General features: G+C 46.6%; 1 protein-coding gene across 1 annotated transcript in view; it reads left to right on the top strand.

Annotated features, from left to right (window-relative positions):
- Positions 1 to 14,995, top strand: part of ASB4 (ankyrin repeat and SOCS box containing 4) — a 46,187-nt gene that overhangs the window by 10,867 nt on the left and 20,325 nt on the right. Inside the window, exon 3 of the mRNA XM_073632654.1 lies at positions 14,075 to 14,565. Within this exon, the coding sequence (XP_073488755.1) occupies positions 14,075 to 14,565 (491 nt within the window). The remainder of the gene's footprint in view (positions 1 to 14,074; positions 14,566 to 14,995) is intronic.

Here is a 14,995-nt window from a genome sequence, read left to right as displayed (position 1 = left end):
TTTTTAAGGAGCACAATACGACACTACTTTAACAAAAATGAGCTGCATGTTCGATTTGCCAGAAAGAAGCCTTTACTATGCCAAAGCCACAAAAATGAATTTTGCACTTCTTAATAAGTGATTGAACAGCACTGCAGCACTACCCCAGTGAGGGCCACTTACTGAATTATCCCACTGGTTGCCCTGACCTTGCAAGTCCTCCGACACCTCTTACATCCTGGACTCACACATTTTGGTAGTGACCAAGACAATTAGAAACACACACACAATTCAAATGAAACAGTTGAACCTTGTTTACTGGGGCATTATTAGGATCCAGTAACATAAGCTTGCTAATGTTTTACTATGACAAATAATACTGATGGTAGAAGACAGCCAAAAAGGAAACAGTAACTGATTCCAGGATATAATGAACACTGACACAATATCAATACTTTGTTTAGGTTGAAAGCTATGGGAACAGGTAGAAGAAGGGCAGAGAAATGACCCTTTCTTATGGCAGACAACTCCCTTCTGTACCTCAACACCACAGATCCAGAAAAAGATATAAGTATTAGCAAACTTTGTTCTACCACTTGTATCTACAGGTAAGCCTATAATAAGGCTTGCCTGTAGGTACTGTGAATATCTCCTAAACTTGCACCGTTTAGGAGATATTCAGAGTGCATGCAGCCGGAGACGTCACTGGTGCATGCTTTCTGAAGGTCCACCATACAGTGCCAGACCTTCAGAGCCCGTGCCATAAACGGCGTCTCCTGCGCTCATACAAGGGAGTGACGTCATCACGTCCCCGGCCACTTGAACCAGGAAGGAAAACCAGGGGAATGAAAGCCCTCTCAGCGGTGACAGCGCAGTGCTGGAGGGCTTCATTTTGAGGTAAGTCTCTCATAATGTGCTAGTAGGCAATGCCTACTAGCACATTATGACATTGCCTTGCAGGGGATTTTTTTTTGTCATCTGTGGTTTACTACCGCTTTAGTTCAGCAAAAACTGTTTAACCTTTAAAGTGATACTAAAGTCTTGTTTTTTTACCTCCTCTGTGAAATAGCTTTGCACAGAGCAGCCCAGATCCTCCTATTCATGGGTCCTTCATCGGTGCTTCTGACCCCTCCCTTCTGTCGAGTGCCCCCACAGCAAGCAGCTTGCTATGGGGGCACCCGAGCTGAGCTGCAGCTCCATGTGTCCATTCAGACATGGAGCCGTGGTTCGGCCCTGCCCCCTCTTTCTCCTGATTGGTTGACTGACTTTGATTGACTGCAGCGGGAGCCAATGGCGCTGCTGCTGTGTCTCAGCCAATCAGGACGTAGAGTCCCGGACAGCCGAGGCACTCGTGCACATCGCTGGAAAGAGGTCGACCTCAGGTAAGTATTAGAGGGGCTGAGGGGGGCTGCTGCACACAGAAGGATTTTTATCTCAATGCATAGAGTGCATTAGGAGAAAAAACCTTCTGTCTTTACAACCACTTTAAGTCTTTAACCAGCTCATATAATAATTGAATCCTAGGTGAAAGTAGGGCCTTTATGGCACCACAAGTATTATTAATCTCTTTTGGGGGGGGAGTAGGGTGTAGTCCCTTTGAAGGAGAGAAAGCCCTGAGTCTTCAGCTAGCTCCTTGGTGGTATACTGGAGGTATCCTGATAAACAGAGTGAAGTAAAGTAGGCAGATGTGTCCTGACAAGCAGGGGATGCAAAGTGTGCCTGTTGTATCCAGAAGCAAAATGCACACTGTACACTGAGTAAATGTAGCACAGAGCAAAACAACTTTGTCTGCATACAGTGTCACTTGTCATAAGGTGGGCGATTGAAGAAAGGGGTGAAGGGCCCACAGCAAACTCCCGCAGGGTCCTGGTTCAAAGGATGGCGCTTGACCTCAGGTCACACCGCACAGTGGCCCAGCTGGATCTGGCATGGATGTGATGAAAGCGGCCTCCAGGGTGTCGCTGAACGATCAGAAGTAGCTGGCAGTGGATGTCCCTGTGCACACACGTGATGACCGTCTCTAGCACAGGCCGCATTTTGGCCGCAGCACAGCCTGACACTTGCTTGCAGATCCAGGCCGGGGTCCCAAGAGAGTGACCCTGACCCAGCACAGGCTTTATATTACCTCTCCCAGCAATCTATTCTCCTACTCCAGACGGCTGGTACTCATAGTCCATTGCAGACTACAGTACGGCCTGGGTGTGAAACCTGAGTCCTGGGACTACAACTCCCAAGATGCTTTGATTTACTCCCTGGTGTTAATCACCCTGCTGGCAGGATATGATGACATAGAGTCATAGCTGAGAACTAGAGGGAAGCAGTGTTACTGACTGGCATATTCAAGGCTTTGGATATATTTTATATCCTTTTCCATCTTCATAAAGTTCCATTCTCTTGTTATGCAGGTCAGTTCTTTTCTGCTCCCCATGGCTCAGTATCTAGCCTGCTCAGTGCATCCACGTAAGAGCTAACAAACTCATTGACTATTTATACACAGACATTAATTGCAATTTAAAAAGCCACAGATGTGGGAAATTAACCTTTAATTGCCATTTTAACCACTTGCTTACTGGGCACTTAAACCCCCCTCCTATCCAGACCAATTTTCAGCTTTCAGCGCTGACGCATTTTGAATGACAATTGCGCGATCATACAACACTGTACTCAAATGAAATTTTTATCATTTTTTCCCCACAAATAGAGCTTTTTTTTGGTGGTATTTGATCACCTCTGCGGTTTGTATTTTTTGTTAAAAAAATGTAAAAAGACCGAATTTAAAAAAAAAAAAAAATTTTTTTTTTTAATATTTTGTTATAAAATTTTAAAAAGGGTAATTTATCTCCTTCATTGATGTACGCTGATGAGGCGGCACTGGTGGGCACTGATAGGTGGCAGTGATGGGCACTGATGGGTGGCAGTGATGGGCACTGATGGGTGGCAGTGATTGGCACTGATCTGGTACATTGATAGGCAACACTGCTAGGTGGCACTGATTGGCACCACTGGTGGGCATTGATAGGTGACACTTGTGGGCATTGATAGGTGGCACTTGTAGGCATTGATAGTTGGCACTCATGGGCATTGATACGTGGCACTGGTGGGCACTGTGGGCACTGTCAGGTGGCAATGTCAGGTGGCACTGGCAGGGGGTACTGGTGGCACAATTGAGGCATTATTGCCTCCTCCTCTTCGGGACCGATGTCCCTTGCTAATGAGCCGGTGATCGGCTTTTTTTTCTCCTCGCACTGTCAGCGCGAGGAGAAAAAAAAACGATCACAGAGCTTTTGTTTTGATCATGTGATCAGCTGTCATTGGCTGACAGCTGATCACATGGTAAGGGTTCGGGACCGGCCCCTTACTTGGATCGGTGATCAGCCGAGTCTCAGTGACTCGGTGATCACGTCGCGCTCAGTGCGTGCCCTGCAGGGCGCGTGCAGGGCGCGTGCACAGGGGAGGCCGTCATATGACGGCCTCCCGGGAATTAAGGTCCGCGCTGTAGCCGTCATTCGGCTATAGCGCGGATATCAAGCGGTTAATCTGTGTGTGCCACCTTCTGTGTCTATAAGGCCAAACATTCCAGGGTCAGTAAACAAAAGTTCAACTGTTTCACTTGTATTGTGTGTGTGTTTCCAATTGTCTTGGTCACTACCAAAATGTCTGAACCCAGGGTGTAAGAGGTGTCGGAGGACTTGCAAGGTCGGGGCAACAGTGGGGTACAGATTTAGCAAGTTGCCCTCACGGGGGTAGCGCTGCAGTACTGTTTCGTCACTTATTAAGAAGTGCAAAATTCGGGGACCTCTTGATACCAAAGGTCAGGTAGACCAAAAAAAAGATTACAGTCACAACTGACAGAAGAATTGTTCCATATACAAAGAAAAGCAATGTTGTCTGCATGGAGTGTCCCTTGTCATATGACAATACTTGAACAAAAATGAGCTGCATGTTTGAGTTGCCAGAAAGAAGACTTTATTGCGCCAATGCCACAAACAAGTCTGGTAAGGTATGTCAAGGTGTTGTTGGGCATATTGTAACCGGGCTTTTTTGTGGCTTTGGCACAGTAAAGGCATCTTTCAGACAACTCAAACATGCAGCTCATTTTTGTTCAAGTAGTGTCGTATTGTGCTCCTTAAAAACAACCACACCATCTTTTTCCAGAACAGCCTGTTTTTCTCCTGAGGTTAGCTGTGGGTTTTTCTTGTATTCTGAACAATTCTTCTGGCAGTTGTGGCTGCAATCTTTGTTGGTCTACCAGACCTTGGCTTGCTATCAAGAGATCCCTAAATTTTCCACTTCTTACTAAGTGATTGAGCAGTACTGACTGTTATATTCAAGGCTTTGAATATCTTTTTATATCCTTTTCCATCATAAAGTTCCATTGCCTTGCTACACAGGTCTTTTGACAATTCTTTTCTGCTCCCCGTGGCTCAGTATCTAGCCTGCTCAGTGTGTCCACGTGAGCTCTAACAAAACCATTGACTATTTATACACAGACACTAATTGCAATTTAAAAAGCCACAGATGTGGGAAACTAACCTTTAATTGCCATTTTAAGCTGTGTGTCACCTTGTGTGTCTGTACCAAGGCCAAACATTCCAGGGGATAGAAGCGTTTGAACAGGGTTATTTGGGTGATTTCTGATTTAAAACGGAGCCAATCAACTATGTGATAATAAATGGCTTCAAATGATCACTACCCTTAGCCACTTACAGACTGCCCACTGTCATTATACATCAGCTGTTTGAAGAACAAAATCGTTGTTATGGCAGCAGATAGCTACCAAACCCCAGTATCCTTTTCTTCAGCGGGCGGTCCACTTTTAGATAAAAGTGGACTCTGTGCAGATTCGCCACAAGATCACTTTTATCGGGGGCAGGAGAGGGCCCCCTCCCGCCATGCTCCGGTGGTCTCCACCGCTTACTGGAGCTGTCGTGTCCTCTCCCCTGTTTGGCTGGCTGCAGAGTGAGGGGAAGATTGCCCCCACTCGGCTTCACAGCATTGACTGGCGGAAGCGACGTCAAACGTCACTTCCGCCCAATGCTCTTAAAGGAGAATTTTTTTTTATTTTTCAAATTACATTTTTTTATTTTATTTTTTATTTTTAATGCATTTTAGTGTAAATATGAGATCTGAGGTCTTTTTGACCCAGATCTCATATTTAAGAGGTCCTGTCATGCTTTTTTTTATTACAAGGGATGTTTACATTCCTTGTAATAGGAATAAAAGTGACCCAAAAAATGTTTTTAAAAGCACAGTGTCAAAATAAAAAAAAAAGTAAAAAAAATAAGAAAAAAAAATTATTATAAAGCACCCCGTCCCGACAAGCTTGTGCGCAGAAGCGAACGCATACGTGAAAGCAGTGTTCAAACCACACATGTGAGGTATCGCTGCTATCGTTAGAGCGATAGGTGAAAAAAATACCCCCAAATAAGGTTGTGGGACTTTAACGGCAACAGCGTAATGTAAAAACAATTTTATTCCATAGAAAAATGTATATATGTATACAAAACATTAGCATAGTTAATAAACATAACACAGTGAACACAATAAAAAGCTAAAACACAGCTGTACTGATGTGCATTGGATAAAGATGCTTGTAATGTCTTCCACGAAGGCCTACGCGTTTCGGGACTGAAACTGACCGTCCCTTCGTCAAGGGCGACTCATGGGACAAGCTCTTACCAAGCATGACAGTGTTGGAGCACCCATTGCCCAAATCACGGTGGCGGATGTCAAAACCACCCACGGATCCAAAAACCAGAGCCTGGGTGTGTGTGGTTGGCCCCACTCTGCCCACACTGATCCACCCCCAAAAAAGAGACACCGAATCACGGAGCCCGTCCAAGAGGGTACTGTGTCAGGAAGGCACAGACCCAAGTGGATGTCTGAGTGCTAGAAAGTATACAGTGGTGAATCTAGGGCGAGTAGAAAAAAGGGGCTATATGAAGGGAGTGTGGGGTACCAATTGAATGGTCATTGATTAGCTCGCATAAACATATTGATCTTCACACCAGCAGTGTCGGTATAAGGCTCTTTAGTTAGTGGGCGTCAGATCTTACAGCATCGCCTCCGTTCAGGGCAATGACTTTTTTTCACCTATCAATCTAGGGATGTTGGCGACATACATGATCTAGCTGGATGGTAACCTTTTTCTATTAGTATCGTTAGAGCGAGAGCAATAATTTTAGCACTAGACCTCCTCTGTAACTCAAAACTGCTAACCAGTAGAAATTTCTAAACGTCGCCTATGGAGAATTTTAAGGATAGAAGTTTGTCGCCATTCCACGAGCGGGTGCAATTTTAAAGCGTGACATGTTGGGTATCAATTTATCGGCGTAACATTATCTTTCACAATATAAAAATAATTGGGCTAACTTTACTGTTGTCTTAACTTTTAAATTCCAAAAAGTGTATTTTTTCCAAAAAAAGTGCGCTTGTAAGACGGCTGCACAAATATGGTTTGACAGAAAGTATTGCAACGATGGCCATTTTATTCTCTAGGGTGTTAAAAAAATATATATAATGTTTGGGGGTTCCAAGTAATTTTCTAGTAATTTTCTTCTGGACCGAGTTTGAAAAATAGGCCTGGTCCTTAACCACTTCCCGACTAGCCGCCACAGTTACACTGTGGAAGGTTTGTTCCCCTGCGTGAGCCATCATAGCTGTACGTCGGCTCTTTAAGACGCTGTAGCAGGCGCATGCCGCTGGAGGCGCCTGTGCGCACCCGCTGCCAGAGGCGCCTGCGCGCACCAGCAGCATGACCCTGGAGCCGATGCGTGTGCCCGACGGGCGCGATGCCTGCCGGGCAACCACGATCGCTTGTGACAGAGCGAGAATCAGGATCTGTGTGTGTAAACACACAAATCCCGGTTCTGTCAGGGGAGAGGCAAGAGATCAGGTGTTTCTACTAAGTAGGAACAACGATCTCTCTCCTCCTCTAGTCAGCCACATTCCCTCCACAGTTAGAACACACATAGGGAACACAGTTAACCCCTTGGTCGCCCTCTAGTGTTAGCCCCTTCCCTGCCAGTGACATTTATACAGTAATCAGAGGCTCTTTATAGCACTGATTGCTGTATAAATGTTAATGGTCCCAAAAAGGTGTCAAAAGTGTCTGATTTGTCCGCTACAATGTCTCAGTCCCCATAAAAATCACAGATCACCGCCATTACTAGTAAAAAAATATAATAATAATAAAAATGTCATTGTCAGGAAGATCCTGCCAGTAATAGGCGCCCCAGGCTCACTGGTGTGCATTTGCGTCTCTGTTGGCGCCAGGCGGGCTATTTAATCCTGTCTCTCACACTCAGTCCCAGCTGTCTGCTCTACAGCGTTCTGTGTGCTTTATCTGATCTGATTTGAGACTACCTGTTAAGACCGGGCTATCTGTTTGTGACCAATCCAGCTATCTGCCTGCATCTGACCTCCGGCTTGCCTAGACTATTCTTCTGTTTGATCCCTGGTACCTCTGTTGTCCGTCTGATACTTGACCACTGGCCTGCCTGACGATTCTTCTGCCTGACCCCTGGTACCTCTCCTGCCTGCCTGATATCTGACCCGGCCTGCCTGACCTCTCCAGTCTCCAGTCTACTTGCCTTCTGTTGTTCCTGGTTCCAGTCCAGCACTCCAGTCTCCAGTCTACTTGCCTGCTGTTGTTCCTGGTTCCAGTCCAGCACTCTAATCTCCAGTTTACTTGCCTGCTGTTGTTCCTGGTTCCAGTCCAGCACTCCAGTCTCCAGTCTACTTGCCTGCTGTTGTTCCTGGTTCCAGTCCAGCACTCTAATCTCCAGTCTACTTGCCTGCTGTTGTTCCTGGTTCCAGTCCAGCACTCCAGTCTCCAGTCTACTTGCCTGCTATTGTTCCTGGTTCCAGTCCAGCACTCCGGTCTCCAGTCTACTCTCCAGTTCCAGTGTCTTGGCTCTTAGTGATTCCTGGACCTCCCGGAGCTTGCAGCTGTTTTATGGATTCATCTTTTGCTGCCAAACACCAGATCCCCCCTCTTCCGAAGACCCATGGACTTTCTATCCATCTGGCTGATGGGTCTGCCATCAAATCAGGACCTGTAGTTCAAGAGACTGCTCCAATACCCGTTACCATCTCTAACTCTCACCAAGAACTTATGCACATGGACATAATTGCTTCATCCTTGTTTTCTAAAATCCTTGGCATGCCTTGGTTACAAGCACATAACCCTGACATTAACTAGGCCACAGGAGAGGTCACCTTTTCTCCCTATTGCCAGCAGTTTTGTGGTTCACAAGACTCTCATAGGCCCTCTACTTTGCTATGCCTGGACACAGAAGCCGGTATATGTCAGTCTATTCCAGAGACTTACCACGACTTCCTGGACGTATTTAGTAAACAAGGGGCGGAGACTCTACCACCCCACTCGGCCTATGACTGCCCTATCGAGCTGCTTCCCGGAGTTGAGATCCCATTCGGGAGTATTTTTTCCTTGACGGAAGTAGAACAAGGGGCATTAAAGGAATATATTGACGAGAACTTAAAAAAAGGCTTCATTCGCCCATCCGCGTCTCCAGCAGGTGCGGGCATCTTTTTTGTACAGAAAAAGGATCATACCCTTCGACCATGCGTGGACTACCGTGAACTAAATAAAATTACAGTGAAAAACCGTTACCCTCTCCCCCTGGTACCAGAACTATTTCAAAGATCTGGAACCGCCACTGTATTCACTAAACTTGATCTCCGCGGGGCCTACAATTTGGTCCGTATCAGGGACGGAGATGAAGGAAAACTGCTTTCCGTACTCGCTATGGGCATTTATAAGTACTTAGTGATGCCCTTCGGGTTGTGCAATGCTCCCGCCACTTTTCAGTACTTTATCAATGACGTTTTATGGGACTTTTTGGATCTATTTGTCATCGTCTACCTGAACGATATACTAATCTTTTTCCCTTGAATCTCACCGCAGGCATGTCAGAAGTGTGTTGGCTCGGCTTCGACAGCATGGCTTATACGCGAAGGCAGAGAAATGCGAGTTTGAGCAGGAAAGTCTACCATTTTTGGGGCTAATCATCTCCAGTAAAGGCATTAAAATGGACCCTCAGAAGATCGCTGCGATCTTGGATTGGCTGGTGCCACCAGACAAGAAGGGAATCCAATGTACCGTTGGATTCGCCAGTTTCTATCGTAAATTTATTAAAGCGTTCTCAGCCATTATCACTCCAATTACCAAGTTAACTAAACAGGGAACACGCTTTCACTGATCTCCTGAAGCCCAAAAGGCCTTTGAGGCCCTCAAAGGTCTCTTTACTTCTGCCTCCGTACTAAAACATCCAGATTCCTCTCTACCATTTGTACTCGAAGTAGACGCATCTGAAATTGCTGTGGGGGCAGTGTGCTGTCCCAAAGACAAGGAACCAGGCCCTGCTTCACCCGGTGGCCTTCTTCTCCCACAAGTTGTTGGCAGCAGAGAGGAATTATGACATAGGAGACCGAGAGTGGTTAGCAATAAAATCGGCGCTAGAAGAATGGCGCTACCTTCTGGAAGGAGCCGCACACCCAGTCCTGTTATTTACTGACCATAAGAACCTGGAGTATCTGAGATCTTCAAAAAGATTGAAGCCACGACAAGCCAGATGGGCCCTCTTCTTCTCCAGGTTCTCTTTTCATGTCACCTACTGCCCTTGTTCCAAAAACACTAAACCCGATGCCCTATCCCGGATGTTCCATAAACCCCAAAAAATTTCACCTCCTGACACTATCCTGTCCGCAGGGAATTTTCTTCTGCTTCAAGAAAACCTGCTCTCACGAATTAAGCAAGCCTTTGCAGGACTGAGACCTTCCGTTGGGCGAGAACTACAGGTCAGAGATGGGTTGCTTTGGCATGAAAACAAAATTTACATACCCGAAAACCTATGAGTGTCCATATTGGAGCTTTGTCACGATCATGCACTGACTGGGCATTCCGGCATAAGCAAAACCACTGACCCGGTACAGCGTACCTTTTGGTGGCCTCAGGTACGTGAGGATTGCAAGAAATTTGTGGAATCCTGTACAACCTGCATTAGGAGCAAGGGTTACAAAACCAAGGCATGGGGGCTACTAAGACCTCTGCCTGTCCCAGACAGGCCATGGAAGATGTTATCCATAGATTTTATTGTCGAGCTACCTCCGGCGGAGGGCCATACCACCGTCTTTGTGGTCGTAGGTCGACTGTCAAAGATGGCACATTTTGTCCCAATGAAAGGTATTCCCTCAGCTCCTGAAAAAGCACAAGTATTCATTAAAGAAATCATCAGACTCCACTGGGTACCAGCCAATATCGTCTCAGATGGGGGGTACAGTTTATCTCCTGATTCTGGATGTCCCTTTGCAAAGCTCTGAATATTTAATTGTCGTTCTCCTCTGCCTATCATCCCCAGACCAATAGGCAAACAGAGAGAACTAACCAAACTCTCGAGCAATACCTACGCTGCTTCTCCTCTTTTGCCCAAGATGACTGGATCTCTTTGCTTCCATTGGCTGAATTCGCCTACAATAACTCCACCCACTCCGCTTTTAAGCAAACTCCATTCTTCGCCAATTATGGCTTCCATCCTTCGTTTCTACCCAATTCCCTTCCCGAATGTACGGTACCAGCAGTTCAGGAAAAAATAAATTTCTTTGCCTCCAACAACCAGATTCTACAGGAAACCATGACCAGGACCCAGGAGCACAACAAGATAAGCTTTGACAAGAAGAGATGAGGTGAATTGATACTTGCACCCAGTCACCGGGTATGGTTATCCACAGTAAACCTTAGGTTGGCCTGTCCTTCAAAAAAGTTTGGTCCTAAGTTCTTGGGGCCATTCCCTGTCAGAAGGAAGATCAACGAGGTAGCCTATGAACTAGAACTTCCTGATTCACTGAAGATCCATCCGGTATTCCATTTATCACTACTAAAACCTTCCATTTCCAACCCATTTCCAGGTCGAAGTACAGATCCCCCTGATCCTGTTCTGGTAGATGGCGAGGAGGAATTCGAAGTGGAGTCTATCTTGGACTACAGGAGGATAAATAATCAAGACCAATTCTTGATTAAATGGAAAGGGTTTGAACCCAAAGAAAATTCTTGGGAACCCGAGAGCAATATCCACGCTGAAAGTTCTGTTGCAGTCCTTCAAAAGGTCCCATCCCGAAAGGTTTGCCTGAATTGGCATCCGGAGGCTGCCACTTGGGGGGGTAATGTCAGGAAGATTTTGCCAGTAATAGGCGCCCCAGGCTCACTGGTGCACGTTTGCGGGCACCATTGCACATGCGCACACGCACACGGGCACGCGCATCCCTGTTGGCGTCAGGCAGGCTATTTAAGCCTGTCTCTCACACTCAGTCTCCGCTGTCTGCTCTACAGCATTCCGTGTGCTTTATCTGATCTGAGACTACCTATTAAGACCGGGCTATCTGTTTGTGACCAATCCAGCTATCTGCCTGCATCTGACCTCCGGCTTATCTAGACTATTTTTCTGTTTGATCCCTGGTACCTCTGTTGTCCGTCTGATACTTGACCACTGGCCTGCCTGATGATTCTTCTGCCTGACCCCTGGTACCTCTCCTGCCTGCCTGATATCTGACCCGGCCTGCCTGACCTCTCCAGTCTCCAGTCTACTTGCCTGCTGTTGTTCCTGGTTCCAGTCCAGCACTCCAGTCTCCAGTCTACTTGCCTGCTGTTGTTCCTGGTTCCAGTCCAGCACTCCAGTCTCCAGTCTACTTGCCTGCTGTTGTTCCTGGTTCCAGTCCAGCACTCCAGTCTCCAGTCTACTCTCCAGTTCCAGTCTCCTGGCTCTTAGTGATTCCTGGACCTCTGAACTGAATGTTGATCCTGCCAGGCACTCATACCACTCCTCACTCCTGTGCGCTCTGTCTCCATTCCAGGAGGCCGTGAGTGGGAGCCGTAGGGGAGGCCTCTCTCTGCAGTTCGGGCTCAAAACCACCAGGTATGTGACAGCCATAAATCTATCCCCTATTTTGTTGACGCTATAACTTTTGCGCAAACCAATCAATATACACTTATTGCGATTTTTTTTTAACCAAAAATATGTAGAAGAATATATATCGGCCTAAATTGATGAAGAATTTTTTTATTTTTTAAATTGGGATAGTTATTATTGCAAAAAGTACAAAATATTGTGGTTTTTTTTCAAAATTGTCGCTCTTTTTTGTTCATAGCGCAAAAAATAAAACTGCAAAGGTGGTCAAATACCTCTAAAAGAAAGCTCTATTTGTGGGGTAAAAAGGACATACATTTTGTTTGGGTACAACGTCGCACGACCGCGTAATTTTCAGTTAAAGCGATGCAGTGCCGTATCGCAAAAAATGGCCTGGTCATTAAGGGGTAAAATCTTCTGGGGCTGAAGTGGTTAAAATGGTTCTAAACCCTCAAGGTTTTTCACCTTTTTTCACCATTTCACATTCTATGCATTGAGGTGAAAAACCTCCCGCTGCTGTCAATCAAATCCAATGACGTGGCACCGGGGGGGCGGGATCGAGTCCTGCTTTCTGTGTCAATAGACGCGGAAGCAGGACACAGGAGCGTGCCCGCACAAGTGTCCCGAAGGAGAGCGCTTCTCCATCGGGGCACTCGAGAAGAGAAGGAGCTACTAGTGCCGCTGAGGGACCCCAGAAGAAGAGGATCGGGGCAACTCTGTGCAAAATCAACTGCACAGAGGAGGTAAGCATGACATGTTTTTTATTTAAAAAAAAAAACTGAAGCTTTACAACTCCTTCAAGTGGTTAAATAAAAGACATGATGGCATCTGGCAGGGTATACAAACTTTTGAGAACAACTGTAGACTGATTAACTAGCCAAACTAGGCATACCTGGCAGGAAAACCTGCTATGCATCTAATGTACGTGCCTGAAAATGTGCAAAGCATTGGCAGTCTGTCAAGACTACTTCTAAATTTGGAAGTATTTTACTGAATTTGTCTGCTATTTTATGAGAACATTCTATTGTGGAGGATTCCTTTAACAGACTATGTTACTGGTTGCAGGAGACAAAGGCAGAATGGGCCCCTACATATCCCCCCCCCCCCCCTTAATTGCAATGGACACTTAGAAGGTGCCCCATCTGCATTGTCTCTACTGGAATGTGCCCAATAAAACACCAACTGGCTACAAGTGCATCCTTAAAAAGTGACATGAGCAATGGCGTCCCTGGGGGGGCCAGAGGTGGCTCTGACCCCCCCCCCCAACATTATGCTGTGCCCCACCATGTCGTCGTCCCCCCCCCCCCCCCCATTAAAAAAACTTTTTTTCTTTTTTTTTACAAAAAGGCAATGTCTAAGAGGGAGAGCGTCCCCAGTCAGCTCCTGCAGGTGATTCCTCCCCCCTCCCTCTGCTCGCTGACACTGCATAATGCGAGCGTTCACACAACCACAGCCGCCCGATCTGCTCCTTCACCTGCATCCTCATTGACAGGAAGTAGAGCGATTTGCAGGAAGGACTCCACCAGGACTCTCAGTTACTGAAAAAACAGACTGATTTCTCCCATCCTTAGGACAGGAGAACCAGCCTGTAAATTCCAAGAGATGCCAGACCAGCGCTGTCAATAGCAGGGGCAGGACAGCAAGAGGGGGCTGGGGAACCCCACAGTGGCAGAACACCAGGGCCCGGTGGCAAGACAACCTTTGCAACCCTGATAGTTCTCCCACTGCTTTGGACACTTATATTTTCTTGGTATGCTGGTGACATATATCCCTTGTTTTCTTCCCCGGGGCCCAATACAGTAAGAAGGGAGCTCACTGCAGAACATGTGAAAGGGCCGTTGTGGGATCATAGTAAAGGGCCCCAGGATATATATATATATATATATATATATATATATATATGCATTTTATAGTTGCCCCCCTACTTTTGTCCTTGTCCCCCCATGTGCCCCCCCCCTGGAGACGGCACTGAACATGAGGGTGCACAGTTCTGACTAATTGCACTATCTATCTGTTTTACTGCAGAAGCAGCATACAAATTTAAAACTGCCCTCCATCAACCAGATCCTAAGCTCCTGCCTAGGTTGCCCCGTGGACGATTAGGCTTTGTCAACTGCTTTACCCCCATTAAAAAAATAAGCTATATACAAAAATCTTTTTGTTGTCCTTAGGAGCCAATGTAAACTTGGAAAGTAACGACCATGCTGAAGAAACACCACTACACACCGCAGCCCGAGTCGGAATCCCGGAATTGGTTGCATTCTATGTCAACCACGGTGCCATGGTGGACAGTCCCAACTCCAACCTAGAGACCCCTCTGGCCACTGCCGCCTACTGGGCTCTGAACATCAAAGAGCAGAAATACAGCGACAAACATCACTTGATCTGCAGGATGCTACTGGATTATGATGCCGAGATCAATACCAGAGATATCGATTTAAAAACACCCCTACATAAAGCAGCATGGAACTGTGACCATATTTTAATGCATATGATGCTGGAGGCCGGAGCACAGGCCAATGCCATGGACTGCAATGGATGCGCCCCTCAGCAGTATGTGCTAAAAGTGACATCTGTGCGGGCAGCTGGCCAGCCAGAGATCTGCTACCAGCTTCTGCTGAACCACGGGGCTGCCAGGATATACCCACCACAGTTTCATAAGGTAATTTTTTTGCCTAATTTTCTTTTTATTTTAAATATTCATCTTGAAGGCAGAACCACTGGAACTGCAGGCTAAATTGCTTGATACGTTTCAGGCCTGGCTGCCTCAGTGCTAACCTGGCTGTCTGATCTAAGTTCTGGCCAGTGTAAGTAGTATGTAGGCCAGCGTCCAGGGCTCAGTAGTAGGTAAAACAATATACAGAGGTCGGTAGTATGTAGGGAAGTGTACAGAGGTTAGTAGTCAGTAGAGCATTTTACAGAGGTCAGTAGTATGAAGAGCAGTGTACAGAGATCAGTAAGGCAGAGGACAGGGCATCAGCAAGGCAGTGTGCAGGGGGGTTGGGAAAGCACAGTATGGGGGGGTTGAGAGGGCATGGTACTGGGGGGGGGTCAGGAGAGTATTGTACTGGGGGGTCAAGAGGGCATGATAC

The sequence above is a fragment of the Aquarana catesbeiana genome, linkage group LG05, assembly GCF_042186555.1.
Source record: "Aquarana catesbeiana isolate 2022-GZ linkage group LG05, ASM4218655v1, whole genome shotgun sequence".
Classification (NCBI taxonomy): Eukaryota; Metazoa; Chordata; class Amphibia; order Anura; family Ranidae; genus Aquarana; species Aquarana catesbeiana.
This window is presented reverse-complemented; position numbering and strand designations above follow the sequence as displayed.